The sequence below is a fragment of the Tursiops truncatus genome, chromosome 18 (assembly GCF_011762595.2).
Source record: "Tursiops truncatus isolate mTurTru1 chromosome 18, mTurTru1.mat.Y, whole genome shotgun sequence".
Classification (NCBI taxonomy): Eukaryota; Metazoa; Chordata; class Mammalia; order Artiodactyla; family Delphinidae; genus Tursiops; species Tursiops truncatus.
The window spans coordinates 77,507,429-77,532,603 of NC_047051.1; the positions used below are offsets into that span (position 1 = coordinate 77,507,429).

General features: G+C 55.0%; 1 protein-coding gene across 7 annotated transcripts; it reads right to left on the reverse strand.

Moving 5' to 3' along the window:
- Window positions 1-1,078: 1,078 nt before the first annotated feature.
- GRTP1 (growth hormone regulated TBC protein 1) lies at window positions 1,079-23,307 on the reverse strand. Of its 7 annotated transcripts, none has more exons than XM_019920929.2 (8): window positions 23,149-23,306; window positions 22,718-22,869; window positions 17,446-17,604; window positions 14,861-14,985; window positions 12,836-12,932; window positions 9,267-9,439; window positions 9,010-9,195; window positions 1,079-1,306 (listed from the first exon to the last, which is right to left on the reverse strand). In XM_019920929.2, the coding sequence occupies exons 1-8, from the start codon at window positions 23,193-23,195 to the stop codon at window positions 1,217-1,219; spliced, it is 1,029 nt and encodes a 342-aa protein (XP_019776488.1). In that variant the 5' UTR covers window positions 23,196-23,306; the 3' UTR covers window positions 1,079-1,216. The 7 variants fall into 7 exon arrangements, with proteins under 7 accessions (XP_019776488.1, XP_033699543.1, XP_033699542.1 ...); XM_033843652.2 differs by lacking the exon at window positions 1,079-1,306 and adding an exon at window positions 2,177-3,175 and having other exon boundaries at window positions 9,381-9,439; window positions 23,149-23,307; XM_033843651.2 differs by lacking the exon at window positions 1,079-1,306 and adding an exon at window positions 2,177-3,175 and having other exon boundaries at window positions 23,149-23,307.
- Between the last annotated feature and the right edge of the window lie 1,868 nt (window positions 23,308-25,175).

A 25,175-nucleotide genomic window follows, 5' to 3' on the forward strand; every position in this document is an offset into this window, starting at 1 on the left:
TCCTCTGGGTGGCAACTTGAGGAAAGGCCAGTCTTCAGTGGCTCAGGGGACAGATCACCCCATGGGAGATAGGCCCTTACCTGTTCCCCCGGGTCAGCGGCTGCTGAGGGGGAGCTGGGGCCCCAGTTAGAAGAGACCCGCGCCCTCGGAGGACCCACAGGCCTTGCTGAGGCCGAGTGCAGCCTGCCTGCGGGTGGCCCTGTGCGGCCTGTACTGTGCAGCCGTCCCTTGAGACCAGGCTTAGCGGAGCAGGGCCCATGAGGGACGCTGAGGTGGGGTAGGACGCGGCCGCCCAGCAGCAGCCCAGCCACAAGTGGCGTGAGCTGCGTCATCATCCTGCATGTCCATCTCCACTTCTCTGCGGTGTGGGTGGTACAGGCCTGAGCCCGGAGAGACCAGCAGCTGGCCCGTCCTGCAGGGTCACGTCTTGGCAGGCGTGGTGGGATTTGTAGCATCACACACAGTAGGAACACGTTAAGTTAAACCCAGCCCATGTGGAGGTGGTGCGTCTGCCTTCGTGGAGCCCTGGGCAGTGACGTGCCCCAGGCCCTAGCAGTGCTGCTGGTGAGCTGCCACGGAGGGGAACCTGTCGCGTGGTTCCTTCCAGGAAAAGCCCACCTGTCCCCGTGTGTCCTGTGCAGGACAGCCTGCCCGGGCTGTGGGTTTCTCAGCCAGAGGAAGAGCCCGCAGAGGGAGGGAGGCAGGGCCAGGGTGGAGGTCCAGGGCCTCCAGCCCTGAGCGGAGGGGTTTCGCTGGGGGCATCTTCTCCCTCCAGGGGTCCGGGATGACGCAGCCCAGATCTGACTTGCAGGCCTTAAATCTTACACACGTGCATCTGGTTTATTCGTCACGTAACACGATAATTTTAAAAAATCATTTGAAAAACTTACCTTCTACAGCGAGGTCACGTGCGCAAACCTCCCCTGGAGGCCACTGCTCTCCTGCAGGAAGGACGGTAAGTACTGGCACCAGTGACACTGACGCAAAAGTCACTGCTAGGGGTTAGTTTTCAGTGGCTGGTGAGCCGATGCAGACTGACAGGTGCCGACGGAATAAACACAATCGCACACGTTACGTATATATTATCAGTGTCTCAGGTAAAAATATATATTTAGAAACACGAAGAGCTAGACTTGAAGAGCTACGTTACAGAATGACAATTAAATTGCTCCCGGCTGGAGTGTGGAGGGTGGCGGCCCGATGCCCTGAAGGCTGGTCAGCCCTGCGCCAGCAGCCGGGCCCGGCAACGCTCCCTCAGCCTGGCGATGCTGGCCCTGGACAGGCTCCCAGGCTCCGAGAAGATTTTCTGGAACAGAAAGGGATTAGTTTAGATCCCGCAATGCGTTTCCCCTTCCTGCCCCTGGTAAAGGCTGGGCTGAGGCCCGTTGGTCAGTGAGCGAAGGAAGGTCACCTGTTTCCATCACTTTTTAAAACCGAAAGGATGTTAGTGACAGAATAACTCAACCATCAGCCCAGACACTGCCCGAAGAGTCTGCGGCTTCCCCATGCGGCCAGTCGGCCAGCCGTGGCGCTGGGAACGCACAGCCCCTTTGACCTTCACCCCAGGAGGGCAGGGGCCTGGGGAGCCCGGTGGGGCGGCCGGAGTTTGGAGCAGAGAAGGGTTTACTGCGGGGCCGAGCAAGCAGAATGGGCGGCTTGTGCCCCCAAAAGGCCCAAACTCCCGGAAGGGTTTCAGCAAAGCATTTTCAAGACCAGAGCGGGAGGGGTCCCAGGGTGTGTGATCAGCTCTGCACAGTTCTCTGGTAGACGGTGAGGTCACAGGGTCACATTATCAATCCTCAGGCGCCACAAGGGCTGGGGGCCACACTCCTTGGTGGTTTTAGCATCTGAAAAACTCAGGAAACGTGCGTGAGATACGACTGTCTGGGTACTTCGAGGAGCCACAGCAGAGGAGGTGGGGGAGGGGTCTGCCCCGGGAAGGCCCGCAGGGTCTTGCTTCGTTACACTTGGGTCACGTTTAGTACTTTAAAAATTTTGAATCCAATCCATAAAATGTCTCAGATTCTGAAGTCTGAGGCTCTGAGCTCCTGGAATTAAAATTCGGTAACGTCTTGTCCAATTTTCATTCTTTTGGTGTTTCTTTGTTTTTGTGGTAAAACCCACATATTGGGTTGGCCAAAAAGTGCCTTCGGCTTTTAAGTAAAAATAAAAGACGTTTTTCATTTTCACCAAGAACTTTATTGAACAATGTATTCACCCTTTTGTTCCACTACCTTCTGCCATTTTCCAGGCAACTTCATAATTCCTTCTTCCCCAAACTTTTACCTTTCTGAGCAAAGAACTGTCCCAGGTGCCTCTTACAGGCTTTCAGGGAATTGAATTTTTTTCCATTAAGAGAATTTTGTAAAGACCAAAATAAATGGAAATCCGAAGATGTAACATCTGGTGAATACCGAGGATGAATCAGAACTTACAAACTGTAACAAGCTGTCACAGCTTTCGCCTGGTCATTAAAGAAACATGCGGGCTTGCGTTATCCTGATGGAAGATTATGTGCTGTTTTCTGTTGACTAATTCTGGACGCTTTTCATCGAGTGCTGCTTTCAGTTGGTCTCATTGGGAGCAGTACTTGTTGGAATTAATCGTTTGGTTTCCTGGAAGGAGCTCATAATAGAGGACTCCCTTCCAATCCCACTATATACACAGCATCACCTTCTTTGGATGAACACTGGCCTTTCGAGTGGTTGGTGATGGTTCATTTCACTTGCCCCACAATCTCTTCCATTCCACATTATTGTACAGTATCCACTTTTCATCGCCCATCACAATTTGTTTTAAAAACGGAACGTTTTCATTACGTTTCCGTAGAGAATTGCATGTGGAAATATGGTCAGGAAGGTTTTTTTTCGCTTAACTTATGTGGAACCCAAACATCAAAGCAATTAACATAACCAAGCTGGTTCAAATGATTTACGTTTGATTTGGAGATTTTGAGTATGTCTGCTATCTTCCACGTGGTATAACATTGACTGTTCACAATTAATGTCTCGATTTGATCGCTATCAACTTCAACTGGTCTACTCGACTGTGGAGCCTCGTCCAGCGAGAAATCTCCAGCACGACACTTCTCAAACCACTTTTGGCGCGTTCCAGCAGTCACAGCACCTTCTCCATACACGGCACAAATCTCTCTGCATTTTGGTTGCGTTTTTACCTTTATTGAAATAATAAAGCATAATATGCTGAAAATGTTGCTTTTTTCGTTCCATCTTCAATATTAAAATGGTTACACAAAAATTCACCAATTTTGATGTCTTCTTAAAAGGATGCTGATATGACAGCAGTCACAATACAATCTAACAAAATTGTTTTTTTTTAAACATGTCTTTATCGGAGTATAACTGCTTCACAATACTGCGCTAGCCTCTGTCGCACAACAAAGCGAATCAGCCGTATGCACACACATCCCCACAGCCCCTCCCTCTTGCGTCTCCCTCCCACCCTCCCTATCCCACCCTCTAGGCGGTCACAGAGCACCGAGCTGATCTCCCTGTGCTATGCGGCTGCTCCCCACTAGCTATCTGGTTTACATTTAGTAGTGTATATATGTCCATGCCACTCTCTCACTTTGCCCCAGCGTTCCCTCCCCATCCCCCGCCTTGTCCTCAAGTCCATTCTCTCTGTCTACACCTTTATTCCTGCTCTGCCATTAGATTCATCAACACCATTTTTTTTTTTTTAGATTCCATATACATGCGTTAGCGTACGGTATTTGTTTTTCTCTTTCTGACTGACTTACTTCACTCTGTGTGACAGACTCTAGGTGCACCCACCTCACTACAAATATCTCAGTTTCATTCTTTTTATGGCTGAGTAATATTCCATTGTATATATGTGACACATCTTCTTTATCCATTCATCCGTCGATGGACATTTAGGTTGGTTCCATGTCCTGGCTATTGTAAATAGAGCTGCAGTGAACATTGTGGTACATGACTCTTTTTGAATTATGGTTTTCTCAGGGTATATGCCCAGTAGTGGAATTGCTGCATCATATGGTAGTTCTATTTTTAGTTTTTTAAGGACCCTCCATACTGTTCTCCATAGTGACTATATCAATTTACATTCCCACCAACAGTGCAGGAGGGTTCCCTTTTCTCCTCACCGTCTCCAGCATTTACTGTTTCTAGATTTTTTGACGATGGCCATTCCGACTGGTGTGAGGTGATACCTCATTGTAGTTTTGATTTGCATTTCTCTAATAATTAGTGATGTTGAGCATCTTTTCATGTGTCTTTTGGCCATCTATACGTCTTCTTTGGTGAAATGTCTATTTAGGTCTTCTGCCCAATTTTTAATTGGGTTGTTTGTTTTTCTGAAATTGAGCTCCATGAGCTGTTTATATATTTTGGAGATTAATCCTTTGTCTGTTGTTTCATTTGCAAATGTTTTCTCCCATTCTGAGGGTTGTCTTTTCGTCTTGTTTATGGTTTCCTTTGCTGTGCAAAAGCTTTTAATTCAGTCCCATTTGTTTATTTTTGGTTTTATTTTCATTACTCTAGGAGGTGGGTCAAAAAAGATCTTGCTGTGGTTTATATCAGAGAGTGTTTTTCCTATGTTTTCCTCTAAGAGTTTTATAGTGTCTGGTCTTACATTTAGGTCTTTAATCCATTTGAAGTTTATTTTTGTGTATGGTGTTAGGGAGTGTTCTAATTTCATTCTTTTACATGTAGCTGTCCAGTTTTCCCAGCACCACTTATTGAAGAGGCTGTCTTTTCTCCATTGTATGTTCTTGCCTCCTTTGCCGTAAATTAGGTGCCCATATGTGGGTGGGTTTATCTCTGGGCTTTCTATCCTGTACCATTGATCTATATTTCTGTTTTTGTGCCAGTACCATACTGTCTTGATTACTGTAGCTTTGTAGTATAGTCTGAAGTCAGGGAGCCTGATTCCTCCAGCTCCGTTTTTCGTTCTCAAGATTGCTTTGGTAATTCAGGGTCTTTTGTGTTTCCATACGAATTGTAAAATTTTTTGTTCTAATTCTGTAAAGAATGCCATTGGTAATTTGATAGGGACTGCACTGAATCTGCAGATTGCTTTGGATAGCATAGTCATTTTCACAATATTGATTCTTCCAAGCCAAGAACACTGTATATTTCTCCACCTGTTTATGTCATCTTTGATTTCTTTCATCAGTGTTTTATAAAGTTTTCTGAGTACAAATCTTTCGCCTCCTTAGGTAGGTTTATTCCTAGGTATTTTATTCTTTTTGTTGTGATGGTAAATGGGATTGTTTCCTTAATTTCTCTTTCTGATCTTTTGTTGTTAGTGTATAGGAATGCCAGAGATTTCTGTGCATTAATTTTGTATCCTGCAACCTTACCGAATTCATTGATTAGCTCTAGTAGTTTTCTGGTGGCATCTTTAGGATTCTCTATGTATAGTATCATGTCATCTGCAAACAGTGACAGTTTTACTTCTTTTCCAATTTGTATTCCTTTTCTTTCTTTCTCTTCTCTAATTGCTGTGGCTAGGACTTCCAAAACTCTGTTGAACAAAATTGTTTTGAATGAAGTTAAAGACAACTAAGTGCTACTGGAGCCATCTTGCAGAGAAAACGACGAACCTCTTGGCCCACCAATAATTTACATCCTAGCCACTCCAGGTGTGTGGCTGGGTGGTGTAAGCTATGTTCACATGTTGGGCGTCAGATCTCCAGAACCTTCTCATCTTCCCAAACCCAACTCTGTCCCCAGCACCCCGCTTCTGTCTCTATGAATCTGACTCCTCCAGGGGCCTCACATATGTGGAATCAGACAGTTTTTGTCCTTTTGTGACAAATTACCAAGCATAATGTCCTCCAGGTTCATCCACGTGGTAGCAGGTATCAGGACCTTCCTTTTCGAGGCTGGATAAAACCCCGCTGCATGGATGGACCATGTCTTGTTTATCCATGCATCCGTATGGGCATTCAGGTTGTTTCCATGCCTTGGCTACTGTGATGCTGCAGTGAACGTGGGCGGGCTGGGGTCTCTTAGAGACCCTGATTTCATTTCCTTTGGATAAGTGCCCAGTAGTGGGATTGCTGGATCTTATGGTAGTTCTATTTTTAGTCTTTTGAGGACCTCCATACTGTTTTTCACAGTGCCTGCACCAATTTACATTCCCACCAATAATGTATGAATAGGGTTCCCTTTTCTCCACATCCTCACCAACATTTGTTATTTGTGGTCTTTTTGATGATGGCCATTCGGCCAGGTGTGAGGCGATAGCTCACTGGGGTTTTGACTTGCATTTCCCTGATGACGAGCGATACTGAGCATCTTTTCGTGTACCTGTTGGCTACCTGTATGTCTTTTTTGGATAGGATCTACTCAGGCCCTCTGCCCATTTAAAACTTTTTTTAAAACATTTTGGCCACGCTGCACGGCATGTGGGATCTTAGCTCCCTGACCAGGGATCAAACCTGTGCCCCCTGCATTAGAAGCGTGGAGTTTTAAGCACTGGACCGCCAGTGAAGTCCCTCTGCCCATTTTTCTTTTTCTTTTTTAAAAATTTATGGCTGTGTTGGGTCTTCGTTGCGGTGCGTGGGCTTCTCTTGTTGTGGAGCACAAGCTCTAGGTATGCGGGCTTCAGTAGTTGTGGTATGTGGGCTCAGTAGTTGTGGCTCACAGGCTCTAGAGCACAGGCTCAGTAGTTGTGGCGCATGGGCTTAGCTGCTCTGCGGCATGTGGGATCTTCCCAGACCAGGGCTCGGACCTGTGTCCCCTGACCACTGCGCCACCAGAGAAATCCGCTCTGCCCATTTTTAAATGTAATTCCTTGGCTCCTTGTTGTGCTGTGGTCTCTGTGTGTCTGGATGTTGACCCCTTAGCAGCCGTGGTGTGCACAGTCTCTCCTGTTCTGTGAGTTCCCTCTTCACTCTGCTGCTGGTGTCCGTTGCTGCACGGAAGCCCTGATTTTGCTTTTGCCCTTCCTGCGTGGGCTCTTTTCATTTTGACTCTGCCCGCAGCAGCTCGGAAGCCGGTCGGGACCGTCGGTGAGCAGACTAAGCAAGGAAGAAACCAGATTTGAGAAGTGGAAGCAGGAAGGGACTCAGACTTGCTTCCAGTAACAGAGAAACTGCTTCACAACGAGAAGGAGAGAAGGCGCCTGGGGGGCGGGGTGGGAGCACCTGGGAGCAAGTTCTGAGCGGGCGATGCCCTGAGAACAGACTCTTCAGATGCGCTCAGCTGTCCTCTTCCCGTTATGTTGCTCTCAGCTGCCAATGAGATCACGGCTTTCATTCTCAAGGAAATTCTAGATGTTCTCACACAGGATTTCAGAGAGGTTTGACCTATGAACTGCAGTTTTGCTGAAATGCATATACAATTTTGTAGCGACCCCTGAGAAAATAAGACCAGGGCCACCTCCCCGCCAGCGTCCCATGATGGCCACACCTGTCGTGGGCAGACACATGTCTTTACGCAGTGGCTTTTCTGCCGTGTGGGGAGACCACCCCGCCAGTCCTCTGCGTCCACTCAGCTCACAGGGCCCAGAACACCTTTGGGCTGGAACACCGGCCACACCCGCCGTGGACACACGTCCGCCCGCAGCCATCACACAAGCAGGCCAGGCGCCCGCACTAACTGAGCACCTACTGCGTGCGGGGCCCTGCTCCACACAGACTCGCACTAACTGAGCACCTACTGCGTGCGGGGCCCTGCTCCACACAGACTCGCACTAACTGAGCACCTACTGCGTGCGGGGCCCTGCTCCACACAGACTCGCACTAACTGAGCACCTACTGCGTGCGGGGCCCTGCTCCACACAGACTCGCACTAACTGAACACCTACTGCGTGCGGGGCCCTGCTCCACACAGACTCGCACTAACTGAGCACCTACTGCGTGCGGGGCCCTGCTCCACACAGACTCGCACTAACTGAGCACCTACTGCGTGCGGGGCCCTGCTCCACACAGACTCGCACTAACTGAGCACCTACTGCGTGCGGGGCCCTGCTCCACACAGACTCGCACTAACTGAGCACCTACTGCGTGCGGGGCCCTGCTCCACACAGACTCGCACTAACTGAGCACCTACTGCGTGCGGGGGCCCTGCTCCACAGACAGACTCGCACCACCTCGGAAGCATCAGCCCGAGCCCAAGGGCCGGACGCCGGAGTTGCACTGTCTGACTCTATTTGCGCCAAAGTCCAGGAGGCCGAGCCACGGGGACAGAGCAGGGCATTAGCTGGGGCTGGGGCGCCCTTTGGGGAGAAGAAAACGCCCGGGCCCAGGGACGCAGCTGCACCACCGCTGAGTGGAAGGCACTGAAGAGCTCTGAAATCTCCAGGTAAAGGGTGAATTGTACCCGGGCCTTCACTCACTGAAACCAAACACCTAACAGCCCTAGGCTGCGGGACCTCCTCGCCAGGGCCTCGTACCCTGGGGGGTGGGGGAGGGGGCACGCCATCAGTGCAGCTGTTTCAAACTGGAAGCTGAAGAACACGACGGGCCGGGCGTCTGGGTCAGCGCTCCCCCCTCCCAGGGTCACTCCAGGCCTGGGCTTCGCCCCCGATCCCAGTGTCCCAGTGTCCCTGTAAACCCCGCCCCCCTGGGCCTGCGGGACGCAGCATCCACTTCGTTCACTCAGGTGATCTGAGCTGTCCACACAGCCTGCGCCAGGCCCGGGACCCAGCGGGGAGGGACAGACAGGCATGACCCCACCAAGGCCGGAGAGAAGTCAACAGGCGTAGGGCTGAACAGAAATGGGGGGCCCGGTGTAGACCGGGTCATCGGGAAAGCCTGGGATGGGGGCGGTCACCTCCCAGGCCCGGGAGAAACCAAGGTGTGGATGTGACGGGGCTCCCTGGGGGGCCCCAGGTGGCCCCCGGCCCCACCCCTGGGCTGACGGCGCAGGAGGGGAGCAAGGGTGACCACCCTGGGTCTGCTGGGCACCCCGGGCTCCAGGAGAAGCTGGCCTGGAAGGGCTGGAGCCCCTCCCTGGGCTGCTTAGGGGGGAGGGCCGGGCGGCCCGCGCAGGGAGGCGGCAGGGCGCTGACACCCACCCGCATGAAGGTGTGGCATTCGGTCACGAAGCTCCCTCTGGTGATGTCCTTGAACTTCTCGCAGATGTCGGGGACGCTGGTGGCTTCCAAGATCAAGGCCTGATGTTCCTTGATGAGGGTCAGTGCCACCCGGAAGATGATCTTAGAGCCCTCGTTGAACAGACAATCCCAGATGCGAAGCACGGTCTGCAGAGGCAGAGACAGCGGGTCAGCGCGTGGCCGCCTAGTCGGCCCCAGTCCGAGCCAGGCGCCCTCACCTCCACGGGCAGGACGTCCACAAACAGGCAGATGAACCAGCGCGACACGACCAGGGTCCACAGCAGGCCGTGACTGTCCATCAGGGCCGCCACCGCCGGCAGCTTGGTCCTTACCAGCTCTCCGAGGACCTCCTGGTCCGTCTTCAGGCCCAGCATCGAGGGGCTGTAGTAATCTGCACGGGGACAGGGGAGAAGCGGGGACGTGGACCCCACAAACCACAGCCCCTGACACCCGTGACCCTCGTTCCCCCTTAGCCATGAGGGGGACCACGCCCAGCGACCCTTTCCAGAGGGTGACCCAGGGCAAGGTCCCAGCCACAGGGATGCAGGAACTCCTGGGAGTAATGCCCAGAGTGGGGCCCCAGGTCCCAGCACTCTGGACAGCAGTGCCCCGCTGGGCATCCGTCACAACCTGATGGGAAGCAGGGATGTTTGCAACCCAAGATCAGGCAGCCAACAGTGGGGGCAACCAAGTGTCCGCTGACGGATGGACGGGAAAACCGAACGTGTGAGCGTCCTGGCACCCCCCCCAGAGTGTCCTGGGCACCCCCCCACACTCTTGTGTCACGTGTCCTATTTTCCTCTCATGGAGAAGATGCAGGTGAACGTTACAGGAGAGCATCAGACAGACCAATGCTTCCAACTGCGTGACTGTCTTTTGAATGGACACTTTCTTGCCAAGGAATTTTCTAGCTTAATGTCATGTATTATAATACATGACAGCTTAAACTTTGCTGTAAAAACAGGAATAAAATAAAATAAAATAATAAAACATTATTAAACAAGGGTCTTTCCTGGTGGCGCAGAGGTTAAGAATCCACCTGCCAAGGCAGGGGACACGGGTTCGAGCCCTGCCCGGGAAGATCCCACATGCTGTGGAGCAACTAAGCCCGTGTGTCACAACTATTGAGCCTGCACTCTACAGCCCGTGAGCCACAACTACTGAGCCCACGTGCCACAACTACTGAGCCTGTGCTCTAGAGCCCGCGAGCCACAACTACTGAGCCCGCAGGCCACACTACTGAAGCCCACGTGCCCAGAGCCCGTGCTTCACAACAAGAGAAGCCACAGCAATGAGAAGCCCGCGCACCACAACGAAGAGTAGCCCCTGCTCGCCGCAACTAGAGAAAAGCCCACGCGCAGCAACGAAGACCCAACGCAGCCAAAAATAAATAAATAAAATAAATAATTTTAAAAAATAATAAAATAGGAAAACTTGGTACGCGTTCTGTGCCTGCTGCCACACACAGTTTGGTCATTCACCACAGCAAAGCGAAAGACGTTCTTGTTAATTAAGTATTTGGGTTAAAATAGAATCATTATGAGTATCGACACGACATCAGTCACACCACCGGTTTTCAGAGCGCGGGCACACACTAAACCACGCTCAGTACTAAAGACCCCAGAAATCAGTTACTAGAAGCCTGTTCAGTTATAAATACCTGGCACTGAAGCTTCCCTCCCTCCCATACCCTCTTCTCACTTCTGTTCCTAAACCCTAGGGCCGCTGGCTGTCCTGTCCTCTCAACTAGCAGCGCTCTGGCTCTGGTCCCGGGGGCAAGGGGCAGGCTCCGCTTCCCGTCCTGCAGGTGCTGAGCCGTCTCAGGAGAGCGCGGCAGAGACAGCGGATTTGCGGAGCCGTGAGCACAGCACGGCCTCGTTCTCGGTTACAGACAGGCTTAGGGCAGCTCCCAAAATAGTCAAGGTCACACCCCACACCCGCCACAGGCCTGAGCCTTCTCCCCGAAGCCAGGCCTTCTCCCGGGGTCGCCTCACTTTGCAAACAGCCCAACGGCTGTGTCAGCACGTGGAGAGGGGAGCGCTGCTGCAGGGGCAGGTGGGCCCGGGGGGCCCGGGTACTGTCGCCCCCACAATGAGCCCTGCCCGCCCTTGTCTGGGCCACGCCTTCTGGCTTCAGCAGGGCTGCTCCCGGGAGGGGCAATCGTCGCCCGGCTCCCCTGTGTCTCAAGGGGAAACGGGTCAGACCAGCTCTCAGGACGCAAGCGTGTTCGTTCATAAGTGGGCTGACTCATCACCAATGTGACATCCCAAGCTGGCCCAGCCCATCCCACCCCCCGTCCCTTCTCTGCAGGCTCGGCAGTCTGAGGGCAGATAGGGTAGGGGTTCCCCCGAGGAAGAGACCCAGACATAACTATCTTGACGTAAAAGAAGCCATTTTCGGTCTGGGCCATCCTGTGATCTAAGCCCGGCCACGATGCCCTGTCCTTGCAGAAGGATGGGCCTATTTCCATTGTAGTTTAGTTGACTGAACCTAATAATCATCAGAAATGACACTTTATGGCCTTAAAATAAGCCTGTGCGACGCACCACCCCGGGGGCCACTGTTGCGTTTCTGTTCCTCTAGGTCGGCCCTTACGGCCTCTGTTGATCTCGGTCCCGCTGCTGTGTCGCCACCAGGCTTCCCCAAACCCCCGAAGAGCCCCTGGGATCGGTCACGGTGGAACGTTCATCAAAATGCAGCCTCTGGCCTAACTGAGCAAACGGCGACCACGGAGCCGTGCTGGCGTTTTGTCTGGAAGCCTGTCCATCTTCTCCCCGACAGCTGTTCAGGCTCCGTCCTCCGTCCCCGCGGGCGGCATCCCCCCAGCCCTTGCTAACAGCGGCACAGGCCCGAGGAGAGGGCCCCTCTTCACGGCACCGCCCAGGCTCACCTCCCGGGGGCCCAGAGCTGTGGATCTGAGCCCAGGCCTCCGTGCTGCCGTCCGTGAAGGGGACTCGGTGGTTGGCATGTGTGGTGTGGCTGCTCCACGGACCAGACGAGAGCGGATGCAGGCGAGCCTGGAGCCTGGACGGGCCCCGGCCGCCCTCGCATCCGAACACGCAGCCTCCAGGACGGGCGGCTGCTCTCCCGGGTGGTCCTGGGGGAGGCGGGCACAGCAGACAAGACCACCAGGGCTCGTCGCGTGGGCAGCCGGAGCCCGTCCACAGTCACCAGGACTTTGCCAGCGGCTGGACCAAGCACCACCATCGCGGCTGTGGGGGGTCACATCTGCCCAAGTCCTCTCCCACCCCAGACGGCTCCGGCCACTTCTTGTCCCAAAGGGACCCTACTCTGCAGCTCACCGTCTACGCGGCGCATCACAGAAACCGGTGGTGGTTTATTCACTACAACAATTAACATTCAGTAATAAACAGAAAAGTAGAAATGCACGAGAGGAATGATCTTCACCTCGAAAGCAGTAGCCACAACAGCTGACGGTCACTGCGCCCATGGCCATTCACGAGCCCAGCAATGAAGGCTACAGAAGCCCGGCCGCTCGCCGGCCTGCTCACTACGACCGCGACAGTCCCCACGGTCCAGACGCCAGCGGCGCAGACCCAGACGAGGAGCTCAGAGCCTGCTCGGCCACGTCCGGGCCCCGAGACGCATCGCCGCCTGCTGGGACCTGCATCTATCGCGCTCCTATCTCAACTCAACTGCAAGAAGGTTTTCGACCTCGACTCTCAGACAGTTCCTTCCGTTTCGTCACGTCTTGACTTGTCAGTGACATCGTCTCGGCAACACCAGAAAGCGACAGTTCCGCTCTTACCGCGAGGACTCAACGTACCCGGGAGTATTCTGCCAACAAGGGCGTCCAACAGCCAAAAGGACTCCTCTTCACTCCTTGTCACCAGAATCAGATAGCCCGCTAGAAAGTTCATTCCCTGAAATTAGACAAAAGAACCAAAGGAACTCACTGAGGTCGGGACCACCCGCAGACTCTGTAATCGCCCGGCTAACGGCTAACTTTCCGTGTCCCTGGCTCTTCCCTAAAGCTTGCCTGGTTCTGGAACGACCCTTCAGTGGAGCTACGGCGTCTGAGGCTCTGCCGTCTAGCGACACGTGTAGCTGGGCCCATGACTCCTGACTTAGAGCAGGCCAGGGCCTCGTGTGCATTAAACTATTGGGGGGAAACTACACCAGTGACCACACTTCCTAAGAGCGGTAAGGCGCGTGGTCTGACGCTCGGGGACGTTGAAGTGGAATCTCGTGATAGAGCCCATTTGGGGAAATTCAGGGTGCACAGCGCCAAGGGGGCAGACGCTGCCATGTACACACAGTTCAGGACCCTCAGCCGCCAGGGGCGGGCGGACCCGGAAGGTAGCAGCGGTGGCCGAGCGCCGAGTCAGCGCCCCTCCTGCCAGACTGGGTTTCGGGTGACTTCCACTTTCTTCTTTGCTGCTTCTCTACAACTTCTAAAATAAACACGTATTTCTCTAGCAATAAGGGGAAAATCCAGCTCTCGTCAACCCACAAGTTGAATTTGGACCCAGACACACCCCCCACAGAGGCTACGGGTCACCAGCGAGACAGCCATGGAGAAGCCAGCTCCCCGACCCCCGGACCTCGGACTCCTGCCTGCAGGGCTGAGAGACGACCGACTCCTGTCCTGTGCGCCTCTCAGCCGGCGGCACGATGTCACGGCACCCACGGGAAGCTCATACGTGTGTGTGTGTGTGTGTGTGTGTACATACATGCGTGTATTTCCATCAGGCTCATGTTTAAAATTGTGTGGGTTATTTTTTAACCCTATTTTTAAGACCCACAAGAACAGCAGCTAGAATAATCTAAGGACAGTTTCTCAGCTGCCCTGTCTCCCCGACTCCTGAAGGCCAGCTCCTGCCCCAGGACAGGACGTTAAGGGCAGTCGTAACAAGTGACAGCGACAGGGATTACCTCGGAAGAACAGATCTGCCCAGCTGCGTCTTTCCCGCATGTACCCGCTGCGGAACAGCGGCCTGAAAACAACCTGGGGATCACACCGGCCGCTCTGTGAACGGCGTCCTCACGTGTCTTTGCTGCTGGTCTTTTCAAAGCTCCTGCCTCACTCCTTCCCGCGACCCCCCGTCCCCCCGGAGCCGAGGCCACACCACGTGCCGTCCACATGGGACACGAGCTGCCGGGGCCGCCCCGAGTAGGCATCCGTGTCCCCTGCCCCCGGCCCGGCGCTCGTGGTCCCAGCCCTGGAGCCACCGGGGGCCGTAGGTGCTACCGCCCAGGGCCTGTCTTCCTCTCGGGGACGCTTTGGCCTGGCCTCCGGCTCGGGGGGCAGAGGCCTCACACGCAGGGACAGGAGCCCCCAGCCGCAGCCCCTGGTCCCTGCCCACACCCGCCGGGACCCGGCAGCCTCCGGAGTGCACGGCGGGAGGGCGCGGTCCCTTCGCCTCCCGACCTAGCTCCCCTCGCTTTCCAGGCCGTGAACACTGTCCCTTCGATGCTCCAGAAGGAGAGTCTCCAGGGAGGAACGAGAACTGATTCCTGCCACCTGACGGGCAGCTCCGCGCAGCAGGAAGCACGACCCCTGTCACCTCCTACTGCCGGCTGATCCGGCTTCTGGAAACAGCCTCGAAGGGCCGGCCCACCTCACGCGTGCACGCTCAGACACACACACACGTGCCCAGCATCTGCACCAGGACGAGAGGATACTGGTCACCGCAGCCCGTGTTCACTCAGCTGCTTCCCCTTCCCCCCGCCCCGTCTCCGTGGCTGGCACTGCTGGGAGACGGTGAAGTCCCAGCCTGTGTCGGGGAGGACCTGGCAGCCCAGGACCAGGCTGACGTCCCTGCCGGGGCTGCGGGCGCCGGGGGCTCACCTGGCAGTAGCCCACGCCACGGTTGTGGTGCCCGTAGGCCAGCAGCACGTTGTACAGGGTCCTCTGCAAGCAGGGGTCCGAGCCCTTCCGGAACCGCACGTTGTCAGGGAAGGTCCTGTTCATGTCTGTGAGGAAATCCGCGGCGCAGGCCGCTCAGGGCTGGGGACAGAGACGGCTCTGCGACGGACCCGGACCCTTCCTGACCTCCACCATCAGCCGGCCTCGGGGGCGCAGAGGCGGCCCCCTGGGGCCCCTGTCCCGCGGCAGCCCGGCCCGGGGACACAGGTGGGCACAGCAGCCCTTCCTCTGGAGTCAGCAAGGACGACAGAGCGGGATCCTTGGATAAGGCCGGGCTGCTCGGGCCCTGGCGGTTCCTGCCATCCCCGCGCCCCCCGCTTAGCCGGGGATGAGGTGGGGTGACAGGTGAACAGGTTACATAAAACTTCGGAGAATTTTCCCAGTTCTGAAGACTGAACACATAAGGAGGCAGGACACCCTGAGATTCCCGTTTAGAGAGAAACAGACAAAAGGGAAAACTGAGCCCGAGATAAACTCATCGCTGCTGGCTTCTGTCTGCAGGACAGTCCAGCCCGAGATAAGCTCATCGCTGCCGGCTTCTGTCTGCAGGACAGTCCGGCCGCCTCTTGCTGCTGCTTGGCCCCCCTCCCCGCCCGGGCCGGACGCCTGCCTTAAGGAGCTGCGATCCTGTGAAGCGAGGACGCGGGCAGAGCAAGGAGGGCGGGGGTCAACTAACAACCGCTGGCCCTGCTTGGATCAGAGCAATGGTGTCCACGTGACAGCGGGACTCTCGGACACAGCTGACGGCTGGAGGCCTCCCCACTGCTGCAGGAATTCTGCCCCCGGGCTCTGGCCCAGGCCTGGGCTCTGCCCACGAAAACCAGCTCTGAGCTGAACAGCACACTGCCTGCCTCAAAGCACGTAAGTTTTCATTGTATGTTTTTTACAAAGAAGAGTTTTTTCCTGGAATTCTGAACCTTCCAAACACTGGCATCCACCACAGGGAATTGTGTGCTTTTCACTAATTCAGACTAGAGTGATCAGTGCTCGCTACTACGTAACGTCTTCTATGATGAGACGTTTCTCCGTGTTTTGAAATCTCTCTGCGCCTACCCCACTGCCATGCTAGAGGCAGACGCAGCGGGACGTTTGGTCTGCACTTCCGTGGCACAAAGCACCCGCTCTACTGTCCCTATAAAACGACTGATCCAGACCCTTCAAATATAGACCTAGAATCGTCACAGGACCCAGCAATTCCACTTCTGCGCATGTACCCAAAACACGGAAAGCAGGGTCTCAAAGAATCACTTGCACACCCCCGTTCGTGCAGCATAACTCACAGTGGCCAGAGGGGGGAAGCAGACCAAGTGCCCGTGGACAGATGATGGGTAAACATAGCGCAGTCTCTACACGTAACAGAACGTTGTTCAGCCTCAGAAAGGAAGGGAATCCCGACACATGCTCAACGTGGGTGAACCTTGAGGCCAAACCTCGAGGCCATCACGCTCAGTGAAATAAGCCGGACGCAAAAGGACAAATACTGTTGTCATTCCAGCCATATGAAGTCCCTAGAGGCGTCAATAGAGACAGAGTGGACGGTGGGAGGCGGGGGAGGGGATGGGGAGTTAGTGTTTAATGGGGACAGAGGTTCAGTTTGGAAAGACAGAAAGGTCAATTTTATGTATCAAAAACTCTGCACTAAATAGATCCTTTAAAATTCATTTTTCAAACAGCCACATTCTACCTTATTTAACACGATCGGCCTTCGCTTGGACCTGAGGTCTCTTCCCGCCCTGAATCAGCACGTCTGGCCCTGCGGAGGGACCCCCGCACGTGTGCCCGCAGGGCCATGGCAGCGTCTGTTCTGAGTCCTTTGGCCGGGGTTTGCCGTGGCATCAGGGTGCAGCCAGCAGGCTCAGCGCCCCAGTGCCCCCCACCCCGTCTCCAGCTCTCACGCTGGGGACACACCACTTTCTCAACGTTACAAGTCAGTCCAACCTCTCTGACATTTACAGTAATCAAATTTTTTAAATGAAGTATTTGTGTTTAAATCTGTAGTTCTCAAAAGCTGTTACGGCCAGAGAGGCAGGTGTATTTCCTAAAAATCTAATTATTCAATCCAGGTTAAACATTTCTTTGAGTACGTTGAACTCTGAAGAGCCTGGACACTCAGAGTATGACATAAAGAGAGGTCTCTGGTGTGTGGCTTCCTGCACGCGCGCAGCCGTGTCTGCGAGTCCGCGGGGGTCACCCAGCCCACGTCCCTCCTGTACTGACTGCTAGCTCAGCGGCCTCGCGTTCCTGGAGGGATTCTTCTCAGAAATGTGGTCTTTCTGGCACCATTTTCCTTACCACCTAGCTAGACACACAAATATTTCCTGAGCCGGTTCAAATCACTCTCCTCCCCTCGTGAATGCCTGAGTTTTGATTTTCCTTTCAGAAAACTGAAATCAGCTTTAACCACGTAACTTTCCTCATCAACATCACAGCATCACCGGGTGCTAACAGTCTCCTTCTGGGGGTGGCACCCAGCCCCCATATCCCAGGGGACGGACCCCGTGCGTCACCTGTCCTGATGGCCTCCTCCAGGCTGTCATCCTTCTCTCCCTGGAGGAGATGGAGGTAGTAGCCGGGGTTCTGGTCCATCTGGGCCTGGGCTCCGCTCACCCCCATCCAGACGCGGGCCCGGTGCTCCAGCGGGACGCCCTTCCGGATGTAGCGCTTCACTGAAACGGAGGGAAGGGGCAGCTTTACCCAGACCGCTGGGCGCTTCCCGAGGCCAGAAACCACAGAGTTTGCTTCTGGCTCTCGCCGAAATCATTCAATCAGACATAAAAAAAGGTGCAAGGCTTCCCTGGTGGCGCAGTGGTTGAGAGTCCGCCTGCCGATGCAGGGGACACGGGTTCGTGCCCCGGTCCGGGAAGATCCCACATGCCGCGGAGCGGCTGGGCCCGTGAGCCATGGCCGCTGAGCCTGCGCGTCCGGAGCCTGTGCTCCGCAACGGGAGAGGCCACAACAGTGAGAGGCGCACGTACCGCAAAAAAAAAAAAAAAAAAAAAAGGTGCAAAACTTCACGCACCTCCACCAAATCGATACATGCGCTCGTTACAGAATTCCGTTCTCCGTCCCCAGGCTAAGCACAGTCCGGAGGCTGCAGCAGCCCTGGTACCTCTAGCTCGCTGTCAGCACAAGAATACGGGCTGTGAGGGTCACCTCCGTTCCCCACCCTGCCCGCTCCTCGGCCTGTGCCGGACGCTGAGGCACCAGCCGTATTTAACAGAAAAAGATCATAGGCTACGGTCAAGAAAAGCAGCATCGCTAAAATCTTGTCACTCAAACTGACGGTCACCTGTACGGGAGCATCTGAAAAGAGGCTTCCCGGAGGCCATGCCTCGAGCACTGCCTGCTCCTGGGAGGGCGTGTGGGACAGCAAACGCACGGCAAACGTGTGCAGAAGGATGCGGGATGACGAGGGATGCCCAGAGGGAGGAAAGGACAGATTTTAACACCATCCGCCAAAGGCAAAGAAAACTCGAGAAACGCTTTGCCAGTTTAGAAGCATGTTGTAGGATCGTGTCTGGGCCAGAACGTCCTTGGCCAGCGTGGCTTGGTCTGGTCATTCTGTTATGGGGACGTGACGTTTTGAAGTCTACCCTCCAACTTAGTACGATTTACAGGAGCCCTCAGGGGTCAGCGTGACCAGCCGCACCCAGAGTGAATTAATCCTCTTCACGCAACAGCAAGGGGACGGACAGGTCAGGCCTAACTTGGGAAGGGGCCATTCCCACTGAGACGGAGCAAAAGGAAAGGACACGCAGAAATCAACAGTAACTCCACGTATGAACAGCAAACCGCTGAAATAAAAACACTGAGACAGTATCACTTACGACAGCACCAAAAATGAAAGGAGAAATATTTAGGTATAAATCTAACAAAACATCTGCAAAGAGAAATCAAAGAACTACATAAACGGAGAGAGACGCCAATACACCTTCAGGGTCCCTCCCGCTGCCCTGTAGCTGCCGCCACACCCACCCAGGCCTCTGCTGACGTCCAGGCCTGCAGGTCCGCTGCCCAGGATCGCGCAGGAGGGGCTCCTGAAGGCGACCGACTGTTCTGAACCTCACCTGCGGCGGGGATTACCTAACTGCATTTGTCTACACTCACAGACCTGTACGCCAAGAAGAGCGAATGTCACTGCAAAGTTTTTAAAATTAATATAAAGTATAAAAAGGAAAGTGCACACTGGTTAAACGCCTCACACTGCCTCACCAGCCCCAACCTTGAGCAGGCCTCAGTCTCTTAACCTGTGAAATGGGAACAAAGCACAGCCCAGTGCCTGAAACACAGTCAGGACTCGGGGCTCTCGGCTGCCTTAAGAGCAGTAACAACACCCAGAAGTTTCAGAGAATAAAGGCTTCTGTTATTTTCGTTGTTTGTTATCTGAATTTACTAAGTTTCTTTGGAAGAGAAAGAAAACGGTTTTCCCATCCTCAGAGACTGACGCTTCCCCAAGGGCAGGGCTAACCCATGCGTCCTCCTGGCCATTTGGAGAAGTGTAAAATACACGGTAAAAGCCGCAAAGAATTAACTCCCAGCCGTCTGCCCCCAAAAAGTTAAGCAGATTCCCAGGTTTTTTATATTTGTCTTTAAAATATGTTTTGCAACTTCATTCTCATTTAGATGGTGCTAATACCCTAGCCCACCAGGCAGGAGACACAGAAGAAGCAAACGGGACGGAGCTTTTCCCTCACCAAGTGCCTTTACACCAAGGCGGAAAGGAACGTAAAGGCAGTTTCCAGGTCGAGCACTGAGAGCAAGCGATCTCAGGCTCCCGGTGGATACTCGCCACAGACAAAGAAAAAGAAGAAGAAAAAGAAAAGCTTCATCGTATCCATAGCTGGCGTCCTCAAGCAGGGTGAGTTTCAGCTGTCATCTGAAGACTTGCTGGATGCCAGGATTCGTGGGTAATCGTGTGACTGGAGACAAGACCGAAGTCCTCTCAAAAAAAGAGAACGAACACAGTAGGACCCAAAAAGCCAGAAACGGTGAAGGCACGAGAGCAAAGGTGGTCTTCGGGCGTGCTTGCTGGTGTCAGGGGCAGGGCTCCAAACGCGGCTGCCTGGCTCTGACCGCACAAGCTGGGTCCCACAGCCCTCACACGGCCTCCCCTCCCTGGGATGCCACACCCCCGACGGCACCACGGCCAGCCCGGAACGTCTGGCAGGAAAAAACTGGATGTCCATTTCCTGGATCACACGTCCACTGCTGTCTATGCCGACTGCCCCTCCCTCGGAGCCCTGTGGGTGCTGCAGCCTCCCCGGCCGTCACACCCGGAAGCCACACCAGCTCCAGTGGCAACGCCCTGGCCCACAGAACCCTGCGAGCCCACATGCCTCTCGCTGGATTTCCTGAAAGAACTTCAGGTCACTATGCTCTCCGCTTCAGCTCGACGGTGACCCCATCCCCAGGCCAAAGGCTCACCAGGGATCAAGTATATTTGCTCCTAAACCTGTACGCCAAGTATACTCGCTGCCATGATCAGACAGTTTAACGAAGGTTGCATATATTTTTTAAAAATTAAAGCAAAAGGGCTTCCCTGGTGGCGCAGTGGTTGAGAGTCCGCCTGCCGATGCAGGGGACACGGGTTCGTGCCCCGGTCCGGGAGGATCCCACATGCCGCGGAGCGGCTGGGCCCGTGAGCCATGGCCGCTGAGCCTGCGCGTCCAGAGCCTGTGCTCCGCAACAGGAGAGGCCACAACGGTGAGAGGCCCACATACCGCAAAAAAAAAAAAAAAAAAAAAAAAAATTAAAGCAGAAAAATAATTGTTACTTCAATAAAAGCAAGTTAAATTTTCAGAAAAAGTTGATAAGTGCTCCAAAAGGCAAAAGCAAAAACAAAACAAAACCTTTAAATCAGACCACCTCAAAAGTCGAGGAAAAGACTAGAGATCTGGAAGGATTCTGCACTCAGAGTGCTGTTACTCCCGATCCACCTGGAAAAAAAGACCCCGACACTGGAAAATAGATACAACGCGTTAAGTACGGCTCCGGCAGGAAAGATACAGAATTGGTGGACCCTCCCTGTTCAAAGAAAAGATGACAGGATAGAATCAAATGACAAAATCAAAGAGGAATAAACATGCACGTGTGTTTCAGATAAAAACAAAGGCTCATGCGCACATGTACATCTTGCCATGATTCTCTGCGTTAACTGACCTGTGGGTCAGCTGGACCCCTGGGTCTAGGTTGGTCCTGCATTAAAAAGCAAACAACAGCCCGAGAGTGCGCCCTGTTCCTGGGGGGACGTGGGACAGTCGCCAGCGGTCACCTCTACGGGAGACTGGGGCCTGGGCAGCAGAGAAACTCAATTCAATTCACATCTTTTAGTGTGATTACGATGTTTTCCCATGTGCAAAAATTAAATTTATTTTTATATATTTGTGTGTAACGTTTAAAAACAAATCAAAAGGGAAAAAATGAAGCCGAGGTCTGCTGGAAACACGTTAACACCAGCAGCAACGCAGGGATGGACCTCGGCGTACAATCATGCAGGATATTAGCTTCGGGGTCTGGAAAGCAAGAAGGGTCAACCTTTGAGGTCCCTTCAGGCTGATGATTATATGAAACACTAGTTTACCCATGTTTTTACTAAACACTGCCCACCAGTAACAGCCTTGAGGAGGGAGGGCCTGGTTGAGGGTGAAGCCCAGGGTGAGGCCGAGGTCCAGGTCCACCTGCCTCCACCCCACCCCCCCGTATTAATCCCACAAGTATTTCACAAGCATCTCCTGCGTACTGGGGCCCCTCTGGGGGCCCCTTTAAAGGCAAAAATTGACCTGTCACCCCCTTGCTTAAACACTGACTTCTCTCTGCCTGGTGGTGCAACGTGTGCCCACCTGTGACCTGGTGCAGGGCCCCTGTTCCACCGCCGGGCCCTCCTCACCACACCCCTAATACTCTGGTCACAACTCAGTACCTGGTGGCTGGGACCCCCACCCTCACCCCTTAATTGTCATTAATGTCCCAGGTCAGGAAGCCCCAGCAGCCCCTCTGCCCCAGATACTTGAGTTTCCTTAGCTCCCCGGGGCACATCCCCGTCCACCCCTCACCACCTGCCCGCAGGTACCCACGGTCTACCCTCTATCCACAGCGCGAGGAACACTGCAGGCAAACACTCCATTCATTCATTCAACAAACACTGAAGCAATCATCCATTCAAGCCAGCCGGCAGGGAGGGGTCTTTGATCCCAGCAGGGGAAACAAAGGATAAAATAAGCAGGACCCACACCGCATAAGACAGGGAGGAACAGAAAACAGGCAAAGAAAGGACAGGAAGTGTGGGGCTGTGGGGTGAGACGGGAAAGCCTCCTGGAGGTGGCAATCCAATCCAGACCTGAAGGAGGCGAGGGCACAGCCTGGGGCTGGGGAAGAACCCCAAGGAGAGCAGGGGAAGAGGTGGGGGGGTGCAGGAAGGACCCCGCTTTCACTCTGCGGGGGTCAGGGAGAGCTCTGCCCAGAACCGCGCAAGGGCACAGCCCTGGCCACTCTCATTTGGAGGAGCAGGAAATCCACCTTCTTCTGGAAAGAAGGCCATGGTCTCCATCCATCTCAAAGGACAAGCAGGCCTCATGCCGGAGGGAAGAAAGGAGGGCCTGCACCTTGACCGTGCAGCGCCCTCACCTGCGAGCCTGCGCGGGATACGAGCCGGGCTCGCGGCAGCCTTCCCCCCGAGATCCGAGACCCGAAGGAACCCCAAGCCCTGACCCCCCTGGCGCGCCCGTCACCCGTCGGTCGGGTCACTTGTTGCGCGCCTGGAGGATCAGGCTCCGAACTCACGTGTCACACTCTTCTGGACACCAGCGCCTCCCTTTAGCAGTCTGGACCATTTTATGGCTCTTCTGGTGAGTATCGTCAGATAGGTGGAAAAAAATTCTTCATAAGCTGCATAATCAAAGTCCTCAGGCCTTTCAAACCCGTACGGATCGATCCTACGACACAAAAAGACCCAGAGTAAAGTTCCGCGCGCACGTGGAACGTGGGACCTGCGGCGCCCGGCGCCCGGGGCCCCCCGTGGGGGGCGCGTGTTCCGCCCCACCCTCCCGGGTGCAGGAAGGGGCGGCGGGCCGAGCGCGGGCGCGTGCGCAGCGCAGGGGCCGCCCAGGGGCGCGCAGGCGCCGGGCACCACCGCGCCCGCCGGCTCCACGCCACCGGCACTCGCGCCCGCTACCCCGGGCTGGGCCAGGAGCGCCCGGGCCTCGTGCGCCTACCTGGGGACGCGGTCCCGCGCCGCCTGCGCGCGCCCCGCAGACTCCATGCCGAAAGGGGCGGGAGGGGGCGCCCGGGCCGCGGGGCCGGGGGTGCCAAGTCCACCTCCCGGGACTCGGGGCGCCTCCGGTCTTTCCGCCGGGCCGCGGGCGCCGGGAGGCGGGGCTGGCGGCGGGGGAGGGGCGGGGAAGGAGGGCCGGGGGGGAGGAATGGGAATGTCAGGGGAGGGCGGGGGCGCGGCTGGCGCGGGAGGGACAGGGCGGGGCCCGAAGGGATGAGGGGGCGGGAGGGGCTGCACCTGCTCCTGCGCCAGGAGCAGCTGGAGCCCGGAGCCTGGGAGGGAGGAGGCCGGGAGGAGCCCGAGGCCGGGAGGGAGGAGGCACGGGATGGGGGATGGTGGACCGGGGGCGGGATGGGGAGACTGGGGTGGGTGGGATTTGCGGCACCTGGGGCGGGACTGGGGACTCAACCTGGCAAGGCTGGCCGGACAGGTGCGGCGGGTACCACCCCTCATCCCCCACCCCCTGGCCTTTCGGGCCTGGAGCAAAGGTTGGAGGAGATCAATCCAGTTTGGATTCTTCTGACAGCACTCCAAACCTCAGTGACCCGCAGGTCCAAAGGCCGGCGTTCTGACCTATGACTGCTATTTTAATGTTCTTTTTGCAGAAAAAGGTCGTCTTATTTTTTACTTGGTCTTTTTCAACCTACACTTAAGACCTGAGAGCAGCACATAAACAAGTGGATTTTTTTTAATTTATTTTTTTGGCTGTGTTGGGTCTTTGTTGCTGCATGCGGGCTTTCTCTAGTTGCGGCGAGCGGGGGCTACTCTTCCTTGTGGTGCGTGGGCTTCTCATTGCAGTGGCTTCTCTTGTTGCGGAGCACGGGCTATAGGCGCACGGGCTTCAGTAGTTGTGATTCGCGGGCTCAGTAGTTGTGGCTTGCAGGCTCTAGAGCGCAGGCTCAGCAGTTGTGGCGCACGGGCTTAGTTGCTCTGCAGCATGTGGGATCTTCCCGGGCCGGGGATCGAACCCGCGTCCCCTGCATTGGCAGGTGGATTCTTAACCACTGCGACACCAGAGAAGCCCCAAGTAAGTGGATCTTCATCCCTGCAGCCCCACCCCCAGGGAGATCTGCCCTGGCCCTCCCCGCCTCCCCAAACCAGACTAGGGGAGGAGGTCCAGCCCCTCCACAGACACCTGCCTCCAACCCTGTCCCTGGGCCAAGCCCTGCCGGGACCACAACGTCCAAAGGGCTGGCTGGCTGGGGCTCCTCCAGCCCAGTTGATGGAGGGTGGGCTGGGCCCTGCAGAATTGCCATCTGGGGTGACCTGGGGTTAACAGCCCACACGTCTGCTCTGCTCCCCAAAGGGGCTCCCTCCTCCCACTGCCTCTTCCCACTTCTGCGCACATCTTGGCCGCATGAGTCACCTCTGTGCGCCGCCTGCGATTGAACAGAAATGCGATCCCAGCCTTGCGTGCCTTTTACTTTGAGGGAAACACCAGCAGATGTGAGCACCGTGGTTACCATGTTGAGTGTCCACTGCTCCCCTTGATACTGCAGGACAGCCCTGGTTTAGGACAGCATCTTTCTCGGTCCCTGTTCACCACTGCACTGTCCCCACATTTCCATATCGTGGCGTGAAAACCATATCTAAACCGCTTTTCGTATTTGGGAGGCCATCGAGGATTTGCCCAAACTGTCATTTTGAATTTGCCTTGGAAACGTGGTGAGGTAAAAGGGGATTTAAGATGCTTTAAATTGAAGATTTACAGCACTTTTTTAGCCTCAGCCCTCCACGTGCCAAGGGTCCTTTTTAAGAAGCGGGTTCAGACCGTAGGCAGATCAGGCAAATCAGAAAAGACACCATCTCTGCACACGTCGCGTGGCCACCTAGCTGTGCAGGGCCCACTCCACCAGGGCCTGGCAACTTCGGAGACAGTGTCTTACTGGGGCTCTAGATGTACTTTCTCGTGACAAGTGCCTATACGCCGTGGCTGGGCGTGGTGGAAACGGGATTGCCAGCATCCGC

Coding starts and splice junctions, on each gene's coding strand:
- GRTP1 (XM_033843651.2), bottom strand. CDS start 23,195: ATGGAGTCTGCGGGGCGCGCGCAGGCGGCGCGGGACCGCGTCCCCAG. Junction 17,605..22,717: donor TGTCCAGAAGAGTGTGACAC/GTGAGTTCGGAG, acceptor CCTCCGTTTCAG/TGAAGCGCTACATCCGGAAG. Junction 9,440..12,835: donor TGTTGGCAGAATACTCCCGG/GTACGTTGAGTC, acceptor GTCCCCGTGCAG/ATTACTACAGCCCCTCGATG.